The sequence below is a fragment of the Schistocerca serialis genome, chromosome 5 (assembly GCF_023864345.2).
Source record: "Schistocerca serialis cubense isolate TAMUIC-IGC-003099 chromosome 5, iqSchSeri2.2, whole genome shotgun sequence".
Lineage (NCBI taxonomy): Eukaryota > Metazoa > Arthropoda > Insecta > Orthoptera > Acrididae > Schistocerca > Schistocerca serialis.
The window spans coordinates 182,328,581-182,348,939 of record NC_064642.1 but is presented as its reverse complement, the minus strand read 5'-3'; the positions used below and the strand labels follow the sequence as shown (position 1 = coordinate 182,348,939).

Here is a 20,359-nt window from a genome sequence, read left to right as displayed (position 1 = left end):
CCATAGTGCTCAGAGCCATTTGAACCATTTTTTATTATTATTTAATCAAGAGACATACTGTACTTGCGTGATATTTCTCGTACATTGTTGAGTACCCCAGCAGTTTGCAACGACGGCAACTGAAACGTCTGCGAGTACCCATTAAATTTTAATTTTGCTCTAAGAAAGAAAATCTATTGTTGTTTGTAGTGTAATGACAACGGGGCTAATAGAGCATATTGCTGCCTAAAATGTAATTTAAGAGCGGGCTGAATTAAAGCGTGCCGCCAGGCTAAAATATTGGTGCAGATGATCTAAATAGGATAGTCCCACAGAGGGAGAGCATTCGACCGCCCTCTGCCATTGTTGTTGTGGTCTTCAGTCCTGAGACTGGTTTGATGCAGCTCTCCATGCTACTCTATCCTGTGCAAGCTTCTTCATCTCCCAGTACCTACTGCAGCTTGCATCCTTCTGAATCTGCTTGGTGTATTCATCTCTTGGTCTCCCTCTACGATTTTTACCCTCCACACTGCCCTCCAATACTAAATTGGTGATCCCTTGATGCCTCAGAACATGTCCTACCAACCGATCCCTTCTTCTAGTCAAGTTGTGCCACAAGTTCCTCTTCTCCCCAATTGTATTCAATACCTCCTCATTACTTATGTGATCAACCCATCTAATCTTCAGCGTTCTTGTGTAGCACCACATTTCGAAAGCTACTGTTCTCTTCTTGTCCAAACTATTTATCGTCCATGTTTCACTTCCATACATGGCCACACTCCATATAAATACTTTCACAAACGACTTCCTGACATTTAAATCTATGCTCGATGTTAACAAATTTCTCTTCTTCAGAAACGCTTTCCTTCCCATTGCCAGTCTACATTTTATATCCTCTCTACTTCGACCATCATCAGTTATTTTGCTCCCCAAATAGCAAAACTCCTTTACTGCTTTAAGTGTCTCATTTCCTAATCTAATTCCCTCAGCATCACCCGACTTAATTCGACTACATTCCATTATCCTTGTTTTGCTTTTGTTGATGTTCATCTTATACCCTCCTTTCAAGACACTATCCATTCCGTTCAACTGCTCTTCCAAGTCCTTTGCTGTCTCTGACAGAATTACAATGTCATCGGCGAACCTCAAAGTTTTTATTTCTTCTCCATGGATTTTAATACCTATTCCGAACTTTTCTTTTGTTTCCTTTATTGCTTGCTCAATATACAGATTGAATAACATCGGGGAGCGGCTACAACCCTGTCTCACTCCCTTCCCAACCACTGCTTCCCTTTCATACCCCTCGACTCTTGTAACTGCCATCTGCTTTCTGTACAAATTGTAAATAGCCTTTCGCTCTCTGTGTTTTACCCCTGCCACTTTTAGAATTTGAAAGAGAGTATTCCAATCTACATTGTCAAAAGCTTTCTCTGAGTCTACAAATGCTAGAAACGTAGGTTGGCCTTTCCTTAATCTTCCTTCTAAGATAAGTCGTAGGGTCAGTATTCCCTCACGTGTTCCAACATTTCTACGGAATCCAAACTGATCTTCCCCGAGGTCGGCTTCTATCAGTTTTTTCATTCATCTGTAAAGAATTCGCGTTAGTATTTTGCAGCTGTGACTTATTAAACTGATAGTTCGGTAATTTTCACATCTGTCAACACCTACTTTCTTTGGGATTGGGATTATTATATTCTTCTTGAAGTCTGAGGGTATTTCGCCTGTCTCGTACATCTTGCTCACCAGATGGTAGAGTTTTGTCAGGACTGGCTCTCCCAAGGCCATCAGTAGTTCTAATGGAATGTTGTCTACTCCAGGGGCCTTGTTTCGACTCAGGTCTTTCAGTGCTCTGTCAAACTCTTCACGCAATATCGTATCTCCCATTTCATCTTCATCTACATCCTCTTCCATTTCTGCCATTAACATTGCCAAATCCATGAACTGATTTGTCGGCGACGTGTAGATACGGGATAAAGGCCAAGGAGAAGAAAGAAGTCTCTTTGTTCGCACGTTCTTCCCTTATTCTTAATCGGAGTGCAAATGTGGAGTTTCTGTGAAGTCATCAAAACACAATAGAACACTTGCACACTTGAGTAGTGCAATATCAAAAGCCTCAGTGATCACACCATCAAGATCTTTACATGAATTGTTCATTTCTGCTGTAACAGGAAATACTTTCTCTGCATGCTTCGTGTCATTATTTGCAGAAAATTATCGCTGTTTCTTGCGTTTCTTATGGAAAATATTGATTCATATGTTATACACTCAGAACAGTCGTTATCTCGCGTATCACTCTCGATTTCTTACATACTGCACAGAGGCTGTTGCAGAGTACTATAAGAGTAGCTTCAGCATCCACAAATCGAGGCATCTGCTCCGGCTTAGACCATAACTAAAAATCTGTTAAATATTTGACTTTTGTCCTGCGACAGTATCGCAGAACATAAGAATGAGCTTTATATCTATTGAATCCAGCTCATATCCACACCGAGCTATCTGCTACAGTTGTTAAGGACTGGACCGAAGTTTATACCTTCATTTACTGTACTAGATTTAATTTTTCAATTTTTTCTCTAAAGAAATTTAGGCAAATGCTTGGATGACTTCTTTGAGATTCCCCTTCTCCATACTTGGACGTTAGGCCATAATCTTTCTTTCTGCTTCCAATATACAGATCTAGCGTGGAGCGTTAAAATGCCTTGTCAAACTTTCCTGTCTTCTCCCAATCTTCTGAAGCTTCAAACCATTGATTAGCAGTTTATGAAACGTGTAACCGCAGAATGATAAACTACTCAAGCAAGCTGGTACTGTAAGATATCTAAACCATTGACATTTTGGCCATCATGTTAAGTAAATTCTTTTGCTACCCGAATGTGGTTAACTTCGAAATATGCCACCAAGATAAGAGTTCCGTTCTTTCGCAGAGCAGATATATTTCGAAAATGTCAGGAATGCAGCAGCATCACAGTGTCTCCTTCATCTGCAAAGCATACGTTAACCACTTGATCATCACGGACGAGTCCAGAATTCAAACATGAAACTAAAAGCTTTGCCTTAGATTTCGCGTGTATTGATACATTTCTGATACATTTTTGATGGCATCTGTACTACTTTTATGAAGTCTTCGATCTCTACGAGGAGAAGCTAATTAGCAAAGGCGTTAGTTTGGCTGACGCTCTCAGTCGTGCGACTTTCATTGCTGACGCTCTCAGTCGTGCGACTTTCATTGATGTTCCATACTGTGTATATAAATCCCTGTAAATGTCAAAAACCCTGTCGCCATATGAAGTGAGACGGAACAATAGCTCAGTCGCTGGACTCATAATCGGGAGGAGAGGAACTGAAATCGCATGTAGCCCATTCCAAATCAGATAGCAAAAGTTTTCCTAAACAATTTCAAGCACCTGTCACAATATGTCCTCGTAGGCTACCGATATTGCAGATAGTGCGTATCTCTCAAAGGAATGTAGGACATCTGTAGTTCTCGCTACTGAGACGTTATTGTTGCACAATAATAGAAGATTATGTTTATCGAAAGAATATTTCAGTATTATTGTAAATTATTAAGCGACGTACAAGGGTCATTCCGAAAGAAAATAACGTTTTGTTGTGACACGTGACCACGTCCCCCTCCCACCGCCGCCGCCGACTGACCACTGACCTTAGAACTTATCCGCTTCCGTTTAACGGCAGCTACGATCCAATAGGGGTGGCCGAGCGATTCTAGGCGCTACGGTCTGGAACCGCGCGACCACTACGGTCGCAGGTTCGAATCCTGCCTCGGGCATGGATGTGTGTGATGTCCTTAGGTTAGTTACGTTTAAGTAGTTCTAAGTTCTAGGGGACTGATGACCTCGGAAGGTAACTCCCATAGTCCTCAGAGCCATTTGAACCATTTTTTTACGATCCAATACGGTTGATTACAGCTGAGTTGTGCGACTTTAAAATGTGTGACAAATTTGACAATACGAGTACTGCGAAGTGTGAGTGCGCAGTGTTATGTGCTTTTTGAAAGCGCAAGAAGTCTGACCCATCGAAAATTTATGGGCGGATAACTGAAGTTTACGGTAATGCGACGAACGAAGCGTGGCTTAAGAAGTGGCGTATCGTGTTTGATGGCGGAAGGAAGAATGTTCACGACGAACTCTCGGGCTTGCCCTCAGTGGTAGCTGACGGGCTCAAAGGAACGATTGAAACAAAACGAACATAGGTGTTTCACAGTTAGTAGACTGGAGCGACATACAGGCAGACGCTTCAACGACTTCGCCGCACCATTAAAAACAAACGGCGCGGATTGTTACCCAGTGGAGTCATCCTCCTTCAAGATAATGCACGTCTGCATGCAGCAGGAGTGACACAGGACTTGGCGTCAGCGACTCCATTGCGAAATGTTTCAACATCCGCCATACAGTCCGGACTTAGCCCCAAGTGATTATCACTTATTTCCCAAACTGAAAGGTTTTTTGAGTGGACAACGCTATGGAAGTGATGATGAACTTGGAGGAACCGTTAATCAGTGGTTCAACAACTTGGCGCAACTGAGTACGCAGAAGGCACAGAAAAGCTAGTGAAACGGTACGACAATTGCCTGCATTTGAACGGTGACTACGCAGAAAACAACATGGGTATCAAGTTGCATGTAAATTACAGTTTCGCTTAATTATATGAAATAAAAAATTTATATAAAATGTTCTTTGATTTCCGAACAGGCTCACAGATACAGTATTTTCACTCAAATTTAAATGTTCATCCAGCATTACATCAAGGTCTCCAACAGAGAAATTAAAGATGATTTATCTGTTCCTGAGAACGGCTTGCGGGAGGGATTCGATAGTCGTTGATAAGCCGCGCGGATTCCTCCCGATTCAGTGGACTCGCCTCGAGTACTAACCGTACTAAATCTCAGGTTATTCCCCTACCTGGAACTGGTTACGAGCATCAGGTTGTTTCGGAATTCTAAACTGATTGAGTGACTGGCTGATTCGTTACCTTGCACGTACGACCTGTTGGCGCGGAATACACGGACGGAGCCACAACAGCTGCGTGCCTCTTTCGCAGCTGCATTGTTCGGCCGAGCATGACGCCCTGTAATTAGAGGGGAGGCTGAGAGTGTCCGGGGCGCCGCCGTCGGCGCCGCTGCCGCCCCCGCAGCTGCTGGCGGTACCTGGCGACGCCAGCCGGGGGCAGCGGAGCGACCGGCGGTCGATAGCTGCGCCGCTCCCGGGCTGGGCCGGGCCACGCAGCGGCGGCGTGGCAGGGACGGCTCCCGGGGCGCCTGGCCGCCCTGCTCCCACATACACACACCCGACCATCTCCTCTTCCAAGATGCTCGAAGCACACGGCCTCTCATTCTGAACGGAGAGAAACCTTCGGATGTAAAAGTAACTTCGGGCGTACCCAAAGGGTTTACAGGACTATTAGAAGTGGAGACAGTTGCCCATTACCCCGTGAACGGGATTGTTGCCCGACTGCAGGCAGAATGCAACTTTTCGTCCGCCATTGCACTAAGAGGGAGAGGGTGGCGATCCCAGCGGCCCGGCCGCCTTTTACCTTGGGACGAATCTACGGTACTCAATTTCATGGTAGGGTGAGTGCACCTGTGGGCATCCTGGAGAGACTGGGACCAGCAAAAATCCCCGCTCCTACCCGGGATAGAACCCGGAACCACCAGGGTCACAGCCATTGTACGAGGGGCAGTCAAAACGTTCCCGGAATTTCGTTGTATATGTTTATTACAACAACGTACGTACACATTTATTCAGTCGCCTTCAAAATAGGCTCCTTCAGCGCGCTCGCTGTTTTGGTACCGTACGAAGTTCAGTCGTCGAGTTGGTTTTGATGTGTTATAAGGTGGTAAAAAGATTACCTTTGAGGTAATTTTTGATCTTGGAGAAAAGCCAGAAATCCGCCGATGCGAAACCTGGAGAGTAGGAAGGCTGGTAGGAGAGTGGAATGTTCGTTTCTGCGAGTCACCCACAACAGTGCGACGAAATTTGGCGATAATGGGCTATGGCAGCAGTCTACGACGCGAGTGCCCTTGGTGAGAGCACGACTTCGCCTGCAGCGCCTTACCTGTCTTGTGACCATATCGATTGGACCCTAGAGGACTGGAAAACTGTAGCTTGGTCAGATGAGTCCTGGTTTCATTTAGTAAGAGCCAAAGGTAGGGTTAGAGTGTGGCGCAGAGCCCACGAAGCCACGGACCCATCAGGAAGGCAGTGGACAAGCTGATGGTGACTCTATGATGGTGTGGACTGTGTTTACGTGGAATGGACTGGGTCCTCTGGTCCAACTGAACCGATCATTGGCTGGAAATTGTTATGTTCGGTTACTTGGAGACCATTTGCAGTCATTCATGTTCCCAAATAACGATGGATGAGAGTGCACCATGTTCCTGGGCCACAATTGTTAGCGATTGATTTGAAGAACATTCTGGACAACTCCAGGGAGTGATTTGCGCGCCCATCGAACACTTATGGGACATAATAGAGGGGACAGTTCGTGGAAAAAATCCTCCATCGGCAACTCTTTCGAAAGTATGGACGGCTGTAGAGGCAGAATGGCTCAGTACACCTACAGGAAACTTCCAACGATTTGTTGAGTTAATCCGACGTCGAGGTGCTGCACTACGCCGATATAATTATGCCATTGAGCGCGCACTGAGGTCAACGGCACGCTCCCATGTACCTCCGGTACGGTTACCGGTCACAAGCGTTTAATACTTCGTCGCACAGAAGTAACGGAAATATTTGGTTTTCTGAAACTTCCTGGCAGATTAAAACTGTGTGCCGGACCGAGACTCGAACTCGGGACCTTTGCCTTTCGTGGGAAAGTGCTCCACCAGCTGAGCTACCCGAGCACGACTCGCGCCCTGTCCTCTAGTGAAGCAGTGCGTATGTGCGCGATTTCGCCACTTTTCCCGCACATTTCAGTTCTGTTCTCTGAAGGAAGCGGGCGAGATTACTGTCAGAGGAACAGAACTGAAATGTGCGGGAAAAGTGACGAAATCGCGCCACATATGCACTGCTTCACTAGAGGACGGGGCGTGTGTCGTGCTTGGGTAGCTCAGCTGGTGGAGCACTTTCCCACGAAAGGCAAAGGTCCCGAGTTCGAGTCTCGGTCCAGCAGACAGTTTAAATCTGCCAGGAAGTTTCAGAAAACAAAATTTTTCTGTCATTTCAGTAACCAACATTTTTTCTATGCTATTACCTGATCGACGTTATTGATCATAGTGAATTGTTGTGCTTCGATTACAATTTTTGTTTCCGCTACAGTTCTTGAACTTATCACGAACACCAGATTACGTGGTGCGTCCTGAAAACAAGAAGGAAATGTATAGTTAAGCGATCCGTTCTCATCAAGACCATTAGGTACGGAGCTCCCGCTGAGTTTACCGATCGGCTGTCGCAGTGGTTAACACTCTGGACTCGATTTCGGGATGTTGACAGTTCAACTCCACGTGCGGCCATTTTTATTTAGGTTTCCCGTGATTTGCTTAAATCTCACTAGACAAATGCCGCGTGATTACTTTGAAAGGGCACGGCCGATTTTCTTCCCTATCCTAGAAAAAATCCGAACTTGTCCTATGTGTGTACTGACGTCGTCGTCGTCGTCGGGGCTTTAAATCCTACTATTCCTTGTTCGCCGACTTATAGAAAACGGTGTGAAGGGTGAGACGTCTTTTAAAGGAAGCATCCTGCAATCAGTCGGAAGGATTTAGCGATGCAGTGAAATAGCTAATTAATTATCAGACAACAATTTCATTCTACTTTCCCATATCGAAAGTGTGTTGTATGCCATTACCAGTAGTCCTTACAACTCGGTCTCTGCCACAGCTGTGGTGGCGGCTTTTAAGTCCAAGTACTGCAAGCCACAATTGTCGATAATAATACCTAGTCATTCTACGATTTTTGATACCATGAAGGTAAATGAATTAGCGAATGGTAAAACGAAAGAGATAGACAATCTACTCGTTGACACTGTGAGGGAGACTTACCTACTATTTCCTTTTAGTAGCTAACGACAAATTTATCAGACTAGTTCAGACACGCTTTAGGAGGACTCTGTCAAACAAACCGTCAGTTAATCGTTGTCTGGAAAACAGGGAAGTTGTTGGCAATACATTGGCTGAAATCAAACATGTTGCGCAGATTGCGGACATCTGAATCGACATAAATGCACAAAGTTTTGGCAGCGACAGTGCACTTCAGTGAGCATACAAACAGCAGCCTTTTGTTCTGGACATTGTTCACATTACTGGTTGACATACTTCCGAAAACATTGCGAGCAGTGCTCAAACAATATTGTTTCTGAATAGGGAAGAAGTGATTATGTTTTCTCTTGTCACTGACAGCGAAAGTGTTATCGTGGTTGTAGCAAGGAAAATGAATGTTGTTCATTTGGGTTGCGCTGCTCACACAGTTACTTTAGTGGTATCAGACGTGTTCAACCACCCTGAATCAGTAGCACGGAGGTCCTTAAGTCAGAAATGTCACAAAATCGACAGGTTTTTCAGAAGCAAGGCTGTAAAACTGGTAGACTGCCAAGTTCAGCCGATCAAGTAACAGTAAAAGCTGAATCAGGAGGCCCCTCCCCCAAGTGAAACTGAACGTGCTAATGGATGCAGCGCCCGACTTGGTCAGAGACCCCTCATAATGACATACTCATATGTCAACTGTGAGGTTCAGACGGCAGAAGAGTGGAACGTTTTGGGAGACTGCCTTCCTCTACTGAAAGTTCGAGTTAACTTAAGAGTGCCTGGGGAGCAATTCACAGTATCCTCCGTTGTAGTCCCATTGGTCCCAGGATGCCAAAGAGCAGCGATAGACGCAACCCAACTACGAAGACAGACCCTTTCAAAAAGGATAACTCTTTATGATAAAGGCAGCACCGGCATCTGTGCCAAAGCGAGTAATTTGGACCCTTCGTTCAAATATTAAAAATTTTGAAGATGTTGAAAATGCTGAAAACAATGTGAGGGAGCTCGCAATGGAAATCATTCAAACTCCAAAAAGTGACATCTTGGTTGATGGTATGGTGACTCAGATTCAGGGAGCCGAAACGCAAAAAGATGATGATGATGGTGGTGATGATGATGGTGGTGGTGGTGGTGGTGGTGGTGGTGGTGGTGGTGGTGGTGGTGGTGGTGATGATGATGATGATGTGGACCTTTTCGCATGGCACGAAAAACAAATTTGAGTCAGTGCCATGGAGATTTATTAATGCACAAGAGGACATGCAGCTCGACTTGTGTAATAAGCTACTAGACGTAGAGGAGAGACCTGATCCACTAGCTTTTTGGAAGTAGTTCCACAAGTCCATGCCATCTTTCACTACCACTACCTGAAAGTATTTATGTTTTCCGACTACTTCGACCCCCTCGGGACAGGAAAATCACGCACAGAGGAGGAACCGGCTGAAATCGAAGACATTAGACAAGATGATGTTTTTAAACGCTCATCAAAATTACGCATTTAAATAAATAATCTGCAGTTCTACTATCTGACAGCTCTGGTTTGGTTGAAATTATTAAGACCTTTCTTGTAACTGAAATGTGTTTAACTAATATGTCGCCCATTTGACAAAAATCAATACGCACCTACGCATTTTGTTTTCTATGAATTCAGCTAGTTAACTGAAATATATTTGTGCTCATAGTAACATTGAGCGAGCACACAAACAGCTTATTAGAAGAAGAATGTGTGATTTAACTAAATAATTTTGAGGTCTTAATTTAAAACTGTGAACTCACTGGCGAGGCAGCGGAGTAGCGTGTCTGTTCACTTTGCGCCATACTTGTATTGACTCCTCGTCATTTCGAATTGGTTCTGCCGGACAACCTGAATGTGGGTATTAATAGATTTCCCTCACGCTCTTCTAGGCCAGTTCAGGACTGGTTAAGTATTTACGCCACAGCTACGTAAATACCACACGAAAAACGCATCTGTAGTAGCACAAATATGCAGAAACATGTCAAGACCGCCTTTGTATCTGTAGTAGCACAAATATGCAGAAACATTTCAAGACCGCCTTTGGAGATAACCTTAGACTGCATCGTTCAGATTTTTGTGTTTCAAGTGTTGTAAAAAGTTGCAAAGTTTGGAATTCGGCAGTGCTTGATGTACTGGTAAACAAAGAAGCTTTAACTCTTATGTGAATATACACTCCTGGAAATGGAAAAAAGAACACATTGACACCGGTGTGTCAGACCCACCATACTTGCTCCGGACACTGCGAGAGGGCTGTACAAGCAATGATCACACGCACGGCACAGCGAACACACCAGGAACCGCGGTGTTGGCCGTCGAATGGCGCTAGCTGCGCAGCATTTGTGCACCGCCGCCGTCAGTGTCAGCCAGTTTGCCGTGGCATACGGAGCTCCATCGCAGTCTTTAACACTGGTAGCATACCGCGACAGCGTGGACGTGAACCGTATGTGCAGTTGACGGACTTTGAGCGAGGGCGTATAGTGGGCATGCGGGAGGCCGGGTGGACGTACCGCCGAATTGCTCAACACGTGGGGCGTGAGGTCTCCACAGTACATCGATGTTGTCGCCAGTGGTCGGCGGAAGGTGCACGTGCCCGTCGACCTGGGACCGGACCGCAGCGACGCACGGATGCACGCCTAGACCGTAGGATCCTACGCAGTGCCGTAGTGGACCGCACCGCCACTTCCCAGCAAATTAGGGACACTGTTGCTCCTGGGGTATCGGCGAGGACCATTCGCAACCGTCTCCATGAAGCTGGGCTACGGTCCCGCACACCGTTAGGCCGTCTTCCGCTCACGCCCCAACATCGTGCAGCCCGCCTCCAGTGGTGTCGCGACAGGCGTGAATGGAGAGACGAATGGAGACGTGTCGTCTTCAGCGATGAGAGTCGCTTCTGCCTTGGTGCCAATGATGGTCGTATGCGTGTTTGGCGCCGTGCAGGTGAGCGCCACAATCAGGACTGCATACGACCGAGGCACACAGGGCCAACACCCGGCGTCATGGTGTGGGGAGCGATCTCCTACACTGGCCGTACACCACTGGTGATCTTCGAGGGGACACTGAATAGTGCACGGTACATCCAAACCGTCATCGAACCCATCGTTCTACCATTCCTAGACCGGCAAGGGAACTTGCTGTTCCAACAGGACAATGCACGTCCGCATGTATCCGTGCCACCCAACGTGCTCTAGAAGGTGTAAGTCAGCTACCCTGGCCAGCAAGATCTCGGGATCTGTCCCCCATTGAGCATGTTTGGGACTGGATGAAGCGTCGTCTCACGCGGTTTGCACGTCCAGCACGAACGCTGGTCCAACTGAGGCGCCAGGTGGAAATGGCATGGCAAGCCGTTCCACAGGACTACATCCAGCATCTCTACGATCGTCTCCATGGGAGAATAGCAGCCTGCATTGCTGCGAAAGGTGGATATACACTGTACTAATGCCGACATTGTGCATGCTCTGTTGCCTGTGTCTATGTGCCTGTGGTTCTGTCAGTGTGATCATGTGATGTATCTGACCCCAGGAATGTGTCAATAAAGTTTCCCCTTCCTGGGACAATGAATTCACGGTGTTCTTATTTCAATTTCCAGGAGTGTACATATGAATGGGAGAAACCATGTGTCCGAACAGAAAGTGACCCCTAAGTTAAATTCGGTGCGGTATACAGTATCTACAAGGATGAGTCATATTGTGAAGCTATATTAATTAAAGGAATATAAAGGAAATTAGCGAATAAAGACAAATAATTGTAACGAAAAAATACTTACAAAGCAAGTGGTTAAATGATTAAGTCACCAAACAATTAAGAAAATTACATCTTACAGTATTTGCTTTGTTTTCGAGTCATCTCAGCGTTTATGGAAAGAGAATTACCGGCGATGGGTGCAAACCGGCGGAAAGAAGGAGAAATAAAGTTTCAACAAATTTAAATTAAAGAGTGGTCGTTCGTTTGTATAAAAATAAGTGTACAGTGAAGCGCACTGAATAAATCCTTTTCTGTTTGCAGGCTAAAAGTTTGCAAGTATCCTAATCAAGTACTGAACACTGTCATTGCTGCTAATTCAGATAGAGCTGTTGATACGTTATACTCGTACTTCAAATCGCGGCAGATTGTCGTTAATTGTATATACCAACGAGAGCAGCTTAGCTTTTCACACGTGATGATGGTGGCTAGGTGGTCCGAAGAAATATTATGTGCAGATAACAGTTTGATCCGGTTGAAGACCCGACAAGAATTTGATCTATTAATACGCCGGGAAAGTCTACACAGTCATAGAAGATCATGTATTCAACAACCTACTGCAGCGTATTATGTGTCTTGTGGTAGTGAAAAACGAATGTTACGGGTATATTGTTCCAGCGGCAACGTTGTTAGAAACAGGCTAAGATTCCAAGCCTTCAGCTATATAAATGTTTTCTACTCACCCTATGGGTTTGAGTGCTTTCACTTAAAGGTGGGGCGAGGGGGGGGGGGGGGCGTTCTGGTCGAGAGGCACGAAAATGGATGGATGAAGTTTAGAATTCTTTTTTATAAATTGGAAATTTTATCATTTTATTATACATACGTTCGTGTATGAAATTTCTTTCATCTGACAACAGATAAAAAAAAGGCGGCTTCAGCCTCTGTCAAAGTGCGCTTCTTGCGGTGCGTCCTGACTTGCAGCAAGCGTTGTACAGACTCGTGGCTATTTCGGAACCCCATAAAAATAGAAACTTCTTAAATTAGAATGAATTTGTTGGCTATCACAATGAGGTTTTGAAAAAAATATCTCGCAAGATATTTTTGACATGTTTTTCTAAATTAAAATCCTTACAAAAATTTTTAAAATTAGAATAGCAAAAAAGCACTCGCTAAGACCCCCTAAATTTAGTTATGTTTCATTTAAAAAATATCTGATGACTCGGTCAATCTGCAGAGTGTCTGAAGCGCTCCGCGCGGTGGAAAACGTTGTTCCGAGCAAGACGCGTTTAAAGTTTGGGGTAGCAAGCAAAACGTTAGTTCAAAACTTTCGGTTAAATGATATTCCACGACTTAACTCCTCTCACATAGTCTGATTCGGAATTTGGTGCAGTAATTTTCTCACTCCGGGCTCTTTTAACAAACAGATGTTTTTGCAGCGCTGTGGCCATGCCTTTCCTGTCAGGTTACTCCGCGAAGTTTTTGTTGTTACCCCTATGACGATTCCTAACACGTTCAAGGCCTTGAGAATAGGTGACTTACCTTCGCTTAATGTACCTACAAGAATATGTGCTGCTATTTCAACAGTTTTTAAACAATGAACGTGTTTTGGTACCATTTTCCAAATGCACATGTTGAAGCTCTTGTCATCATCATGTGTACTGGCACCGGTGCATCTTCTAAGCAAATCTTCATTGGACAGAAATTCGTGTACTGGTCGAATCTTTTCTCGAGCTACCTACGGTTGCCTAAATTTCGGTCGGCTCACGGTTCCATTCAACAAGCTGTAACTTTTAAAATACTTTGAGAATCGAAAAATCCTCGTTCAATAATCTTTATACTTCAGGGATGCAAATTATGTAAGAAAAGAAACTTTTTTTCATAGGTCTCGATCAGAACCCCTCCCCAACAAGAGACAACCGTCTGACACAAGTTTCTGACGTATATGTCAGTTATCTGAATGCGTGCGATCAGAAAGAAAAATGGAAACGTGAATTTGTTGGAAAATTTCTGGTAAAGTTTGATGCAGCTGCAAAGGATACTGCCTACAATGCCTCGTGCTTCTTATTCTGGAGTACTGTTCGACTGTTCAGAATCGTCAACAGATTACATTTAAGAATAAGATCTAATTAATTCAGAGGCGCGCTGCTGTCGTATTTGTAATGAAATAGTTTTAGAATGCTACATCGAAACTCCCTTCATACTTCTAGGACTTGAAGACCAGTGCCCGAATATCAGCACTGAGAAAAAAAAGAAAAAAAAACAGTCGAAGAAATCACCTTTATAGATTTCTGAGGCCTGTTAAGTACAAAAAAATAGAGCATTTTTATAGAGTTGTCCATAGATCCGCTTGATGCGTGCTAGTGTTGAAATTGCAATCTTGCTGGTTCGATTCTCGGTAGACGTACCTCTTTTTTTTTTTTTTTTTTTTTTTTTTTTTTTTTTTTTTTTTTTTTTGGAATTATAAATTTGTTATCAAATTGAATCTTAATTAAAATTATTGAATCATAATTTTCTAAAAAAACTTTTTGTTTTTAATTACTCATGACACGAAAATACGAAATGTTTCATCGTTAAATGAAAAAAAGTGTAACTCAGTAATACTGTTCTTTACGTTACGTTTGTAATTTTACTAATCTCTAGGAACAGAAAAGTAATTTGTTTTATGTCTATTGTTTCGCATTTTTGTACCAAATTGTAATACATTGTTAGTTGCGGGAGGTGACCCCAGCAGTGGGGGAGAAAAAAATAGTATGAAGTTCAGGATGAAGCAACCCTTCCTTCCTCTGGACGTTGGTCGAGATTGGTGGTGGTGACTGGAATCGAACGCGGCGGACATCGCTGAACGAATTAGGCGTTTATCCATGTATAGTACAGAGATGTCGTCACCGGTGGAGTGGAAGCCGTTCGCTCTTGGATGGCGGAGTAAGGCGCAGAAGCTCAGCGAACCCTTCTTCAAGCAGGACCGCCTCGGGCAGCGGCGTTGATGTCAGCAGGACGACAGTAGCTGACAGGGACTGCACGCCGCGGCCGATGAATGAAAGGCACGTCCAGGCTGCTGGCCCGCTTCGAGCCACCGATCACAGCATAGGGAAGGACGGTACTCAACCCTTCGCCCCCCAACATGACCGACGTCGAATGAGTGTGCCCCTCTTGAACGGTCGCGACAAGGTTGTCCACAACGACAGGGCAGCCAGGCAGCAGCTACCACTCCGGACTCGAGCACACATCCCACCACGGAGGTGGGCGCCCTCAGACTGTAGTAACCCAGTAGGAGACTCAGCGGTGTGAAGACGTCAGGTTGTCTGCAGACTATCTTTCTGCTCAGGCTGATGCATTTAACTTTTGGAGACTAAGTGCATCACCAAGTACTTCGAACTGTCTTCGTCTCAAACTTGCTGGCGGTGTAGTTCGGCATCACAAACACACTTGGCCTTGCCTCACGGCCGCCAGCTAGAGATGTTGTGGGTACGGCCAGAGTTCAGAGGAGTACCGAATCGAGCGACGGGCGTGGCGGATCGCCGTCCGGCTTAGCTGCTTAGTCGAAGGCCTCATCCCGTTCCCAAGTACGACGATACGGAAGAAGACAACTGACTGGCCTGAAGAGACGGACGTGTGCGCCATAGTGTCCACAACTCAAGCTGCAACCAGTCCCAGAACGCCACATGGGGTGCACCGCAACTTCTCAAACTTCTCATTACAGCTATTGCGGCGGAACACCAGGAATGTTCGGATTGGTCGTTGTAAGACTCGGAGCGCGACAACCAGCGCCGCAGAAGAGAGAAAAATGCCTTACTGCCGGAAGACAGGACTCTGCAGCAACGCAGAGAGGCAGCTCAAGGAGTTACAGGAAGACAAAGGGCGTCACGGACGCCGCAAACTGCAGGCAAATACCGCTCCTTAAGACGGCGAGCAGAGGAAGAACAACAAACCTGTCGCTACAGTTCCGCGCTTCAACAAGGGGCGCATGACGATAGCGTTGGTCGACAAGCGTGGCTCGTTTACACTCGTTGCTAGACAAGAAAGTCGGGCACGCGCGCCAGTCTTGGAAGGCAGCGTCGAGACGCAACTCAGCGACTCAGGCAGCGCTTTCGCAATGCTGGAGGAGGAACACGAAGGCGGCGCTATCATAACAGCAGCGTCTACAGAGAAAGATCCGACCCCAACTCCCTCAGCCAAGAACGTGCCGGAGCTGAGACCACCACCAATCGTTCTAGAGTTAAAGACGAGTACCGTAGCTTCCTGCAACAAATATCGCAGTGAGCCAAGACTGACCTCACTGCGAAATCAGCAAAAAAAGATCTGGTCCGGCTTAGCATCCGCACCTGCAATGATTCGCGAAGAGTATAACGGCCGACGATAGTAACAGATTTACACTTACACAACGCATCCTGACAAGATGGTAAACCAAGGCTTCGTGTCTCGTGGCTTCCCGCTCCAATGCAGCCCGATTACCTGAAAGAAGAATTGGAAGGTCTCGGTTTCGGGATTTGCACTGTTGTGCGAATGAAACAGCAGGACGCCGGAGAAGATGGTCCACTCACCTTGACCGTCGCCACGGACAACACCGGCAATCGGAAGTTGTCGAAGACGGCGGTCATTGTATAAAATTTCAAGTCGAGACGAATATCACGTCAGTGCTTTAGGTGTCAGTGCATCGGGCATGTGGCACGCCACGTTTCAGTGCCTGAAATCCGCGCGAAGTGTGCTGGTGGCTTTACAGCCCAGCAACGCACACTGAAAAGAGAAAAGGAGCCAGCGTGTGAGCACTGTGGAGGTGGAAACGTGGCCAGCTATCGCGACGGCGAGAAGCTGAAAGCTGGATTAGCTCGTCAACGTATAATACTGTACAGGGCGCGACAGAAGACCACAGCCGCACGCTCCACCGTCCGCGCCGTCAGGGGCGAAATGTCAGAAAGGTGAGGAGGTCCACCCTCCGACGTACCACAGAGTGCGAGTAGGGCGTGCGATGTCGCCACCGCAGAGCTACCATAGACGCCGGCCACAAACGCAACAGCCGGGGCATCTCCAAATAAGATGGCGCGCATGGGCCAGGAAGCGTATTCTGCATTGGCAGCAAGCAGGTTGCACGAGATAGATGTGCAGGGCGGGTCACACGCAGCAGTGGCGGCGGGACGGGAGGCAAACTCCGCCCGTACAGCACATAAGAAGACCAGGCGGGACGTTGACACCGCGGAAGGCGGCGACTGGGTTCACGCTGAAGTCGCTGACTGCAACACCTCGGCGCTGTGCTCGAGCTATGCCGATACTGCGGGAAGTGGCGACATCGGCAGCCTGGTCTTCATCCTCGGAAGCATGTTCGACCGCATGATGGGAATGGTCGAATGGATGCCACAGGAGATGGTTGCTGTAACGAAGATTGTTGCGTAAGGAACAAAGCTGCCATCTGGGCAGCGGTAGGCGGCTCTTCCCTAGCGCGCGAGCGGCGCGATAGGTCGTTCCTCCGACCACCAACATACCTCTGTGCCGGCGCCAGAGGAAGCTTGTGCTGGTGGGAAGGGTCCAGCCGAAGACAAGCACAAAGAGAAGCCAGGGCCTCATCCAGTACGATGGGAGCACGGATTCTCCGTGTTTAACGCTCCATCATCCCTGGAGGCTGAAGGGGACCTCCGTGAATACACCCACAGTCGATGCACACAGCTGAGAGAGAGCGGGTGGGGGGGGGGGGGGGAGGATGATCTGATTCAAGCCATATGTATGCGAACCAGGCTCGCTTTCCTCTCGACAGCGCTTTAGACCGTAATCTCGAACGATTAGCGCGCTTGCTCGCCACCATGAAGCAGTAGTGACTTTACTTGGTCTGCTTTTCTCATCCGTACAGCTGTTCTGGACATCGCATTTCAGAAGCGGTTGCGAGTGTATTTTGCATCGTCTGTGTATTGAATAAGAACTCTTGCACTCTGAACTTGTCGTCTTACTTCATTGTGGGTGGTCACCGTAATGACGCCACCTCTCTCCCTATGATTTCGTTTTGCTAAGATTTCACCAGGCAACTCAATGCTCAAAACTGGGTCGTGGCGCAACAGTATTACTAATATCCGCATTTTCCTGTGATTAGGCATTAAATATAAAAAGTAGTAGTTATGTTAAAAAGTTAAGAGTTTGTATTTGTAAATTAACATTTGTAGTTGGTAATAAATGTAGAAGAGAATGGGATGGACCTCACCAAATGACGCCCTCGGGCGAGGGCGAGAGCTTTAGACGGCGACGCTTCTGTGTGTGTTGCAGCGACGCCAGCGGCGGCGGCTGCGGCGCAGAGCGGGCACCGGCTGTCGGCGGCGGGGGTGGGCGCGGGCGCGGGGGCGGGCCCGCGCCGGCTGTCGGACGCGGACTGGCTGCTGCTGGAGGCGCTGGACACGCGCCGCTCGCGGCCGCTGCACACGGGCCGCTTCCTCACCATGCACAAGCGCCGCCGCAAGCGCCTCACCACGCGCCAGCTGCAGCAGGACCCCGCGCTGCTCGACGACATCCACCACGGGCAGGTGCAGGTCAGTCGCGCGCCACAGCGGCCGGGAGCTCTAGTCGCCATTACCACTACACTGTTGCCAATGTACGAGGGTCACTCCAAAAGCAATGTATACTATTTTTTTTTAATCCATCTTTTATTCTATATGTTTGAAAATTTTACAGTGTGTAGATACATCCTTTAGGAACAATATTTTCATTTCTCCACATAATTTCCATCCTCTCAAACGCCTTACGCCATCTTGGAACCAGCGCCTGTCTACCCGCATGGTAAAATTCTGGACCAACCTGTTGGAGCCACTGTTTGTCAGCGTGTACAAGGGAGTCATCATCTTCAAACCTTGTTCCACGAAGAGTCTTTCAGTTTCCCAGAGAGATGATAGTCACATGGAGTCAGGTCAGGACTGTAAGGCGGGTGTTTCAGCGTTGTCCATCCGAGTTTTGTGATCGCTTCCATGATTTTTTTGACTGACATGTGGCCGTGCATTGTCGTGCAACAGCAGAACATCCTGCTTTTGCCGATGTTGTCGAACACGACTCAGTCGAGCTCAGTTTCTTCAGCGTCGTCACATATGTATCAGAATTTATGGTGGTTCCACTTGGCATGATGTCCACAAGCAAGAATCCTTCGGAATCGGAAAACACCGTAGCCATAACTTTTCCAGCAGAAGGTGTGGTTTTGGATTTTTTTTTCTTGGGTAAATTTGCATGATGTCACTCCACTGATTGCCTCTTCGTCTCTGGTGAAAAATGATGGAGCCATGTTTCATCACCTGTCACAATTCTTCCAAGAAATTCATCTCCACCATTCTCATGTTGTTGTTGTGGTCTTCAGTCCTGAGACTGGTTTGATGCAGCTCTCCATGCTACTCTATCCTGTGCAAGCTCCTTCATCTCCCAGTACCTACTGCAACCTACATCCTTCTGAATCTGCTTAGTGTATTCATCTCTTGGTCTCCCTCTACGATTTTTACCCTCCACGCTGCCCTCCAATGCTAAATTTGTGATCCCTTGATGCCTCAAAACATGTCCTACCAACCGATCCCTTCTTCTAGTCAAGTTGTGCCACAAACTTCTCTTTTCCCCAATTCTATTCAATACCTCCTCATTAGTTACGTGATCTACCCACCTTATCTTCAGCATTCTTCTGTAGCACCACATTTCGAAAGCTTCTATTCTCTTCTTGTCCAAACTAGTTATCGTCCATGTTTCACTTCCTGACGCTTAAATCTATACTCGATGTTAACAAATTTCTCCTCTTCAGAAACGCTTTCCTTCCCATTACCAGTCTACATTTTATATCCTCTCTACTTCGACCATCATCAGTTATTTTGCTCCCTAAATAGCAAAACTCCTTTACTACTTTAAGTGTATCATTTCCTAATCTAATTCCCTCAGCATCACCTGATTTAATTTAACTACATTCCATTATCCTCGTTTTGCTTTTGTTGATGTTCATCTTATATCCTCCTTTCAAGACACTATCCATTCCGTTCAACTGCTCTTCCAAGTCCTTTGCTGTCTCTGACAGAATTACAATGTCATCGGCGAACCTCAAAGTTTTTACTTCTTCTCCATGAATTTTAACACCTACTCCGAATTTTTCTTTTGTTTCCTTTACTGCTTGCTCAATATACAGATTGAATAACATCGGGGAGAGGCTACAACCCTGTTTCACTCCTTTCCCAACCACTGCTTCCCTTTCATGCCCCTCGACTCTTATAACTGCCATCTGCTTTCTGTACAAATTGTAAATAGCCTTTCGCTCCCTGTATTTTACCCCTGCCACCTTCAGAATTTGAAAGAGAGTATTCCACTTAACATTGTCAAAAGCTTTCTCTAAGTCTACAAATGCTAGAAACGTAGGTTTGCCTTTTCTTAATCTTTCTTCTAAGATAAGTCTTAAGATTAGTATTGCCTCACGTGTTCCAACATTTCTACGGAATCCAAACTGATCTTCCCCGAGGTCCGCTTCTACCAGTTTTTCCATTCTTCTGTAAAGAATTCGCGTTAGTATTTTGCAGCTGTGACTTATTAAACTGATAGTTCGGTAATTTTCGCATCTGTCAACACCTGCTTTCTTTGGGATTGGAATTATTATATTCTTCTTGAAGTCTGAGGGTATTTCGCCTGTCTCATAGATCTTCCTCACCAGATGGTAGAGTTTTGTCATGAATGGCTCTCCCAAGGCCATCAGTAGTTCTAATGGAATGTTGTCTACTCCCGGG

At 46.3% G+C, this 20,359-nt stretch overlaps 1 protein-coding gene across 3 annotated transcripts in view; it reads left to right on the top strand.

Annotated features, from left to right (window-relative positions):
* Positions 1 to 17,998: 17,998 nt before the first annotated feature.
* LOC126482310 (cAMP-specific 3',5'-cyclic phosphodiesterase 4A-like) overlaps positions 17,999 to 20,359 on the top strand; it is a 321,740-nt gene continuing 319,379 nt past the window's right edge. For 2 of the 3 annotated variants that reach the window (XM_050106346.1, XM_050106344.1), the window contains exon 1: positions 17,999 to 18,154. In XM_050106346.1, coding sequence (XP_049962303.1) covers positions 18,065 to 18,154 — 90 coding nt within the window. In that variant the 5' untranslated portion in view covers positions 17,999 to 18,064. The remainder of the gene's footprint in view (positions 18,155 to 20,359) is intronic. The other variant, XM_050106347.1, reaches the window with a different exon arrangement.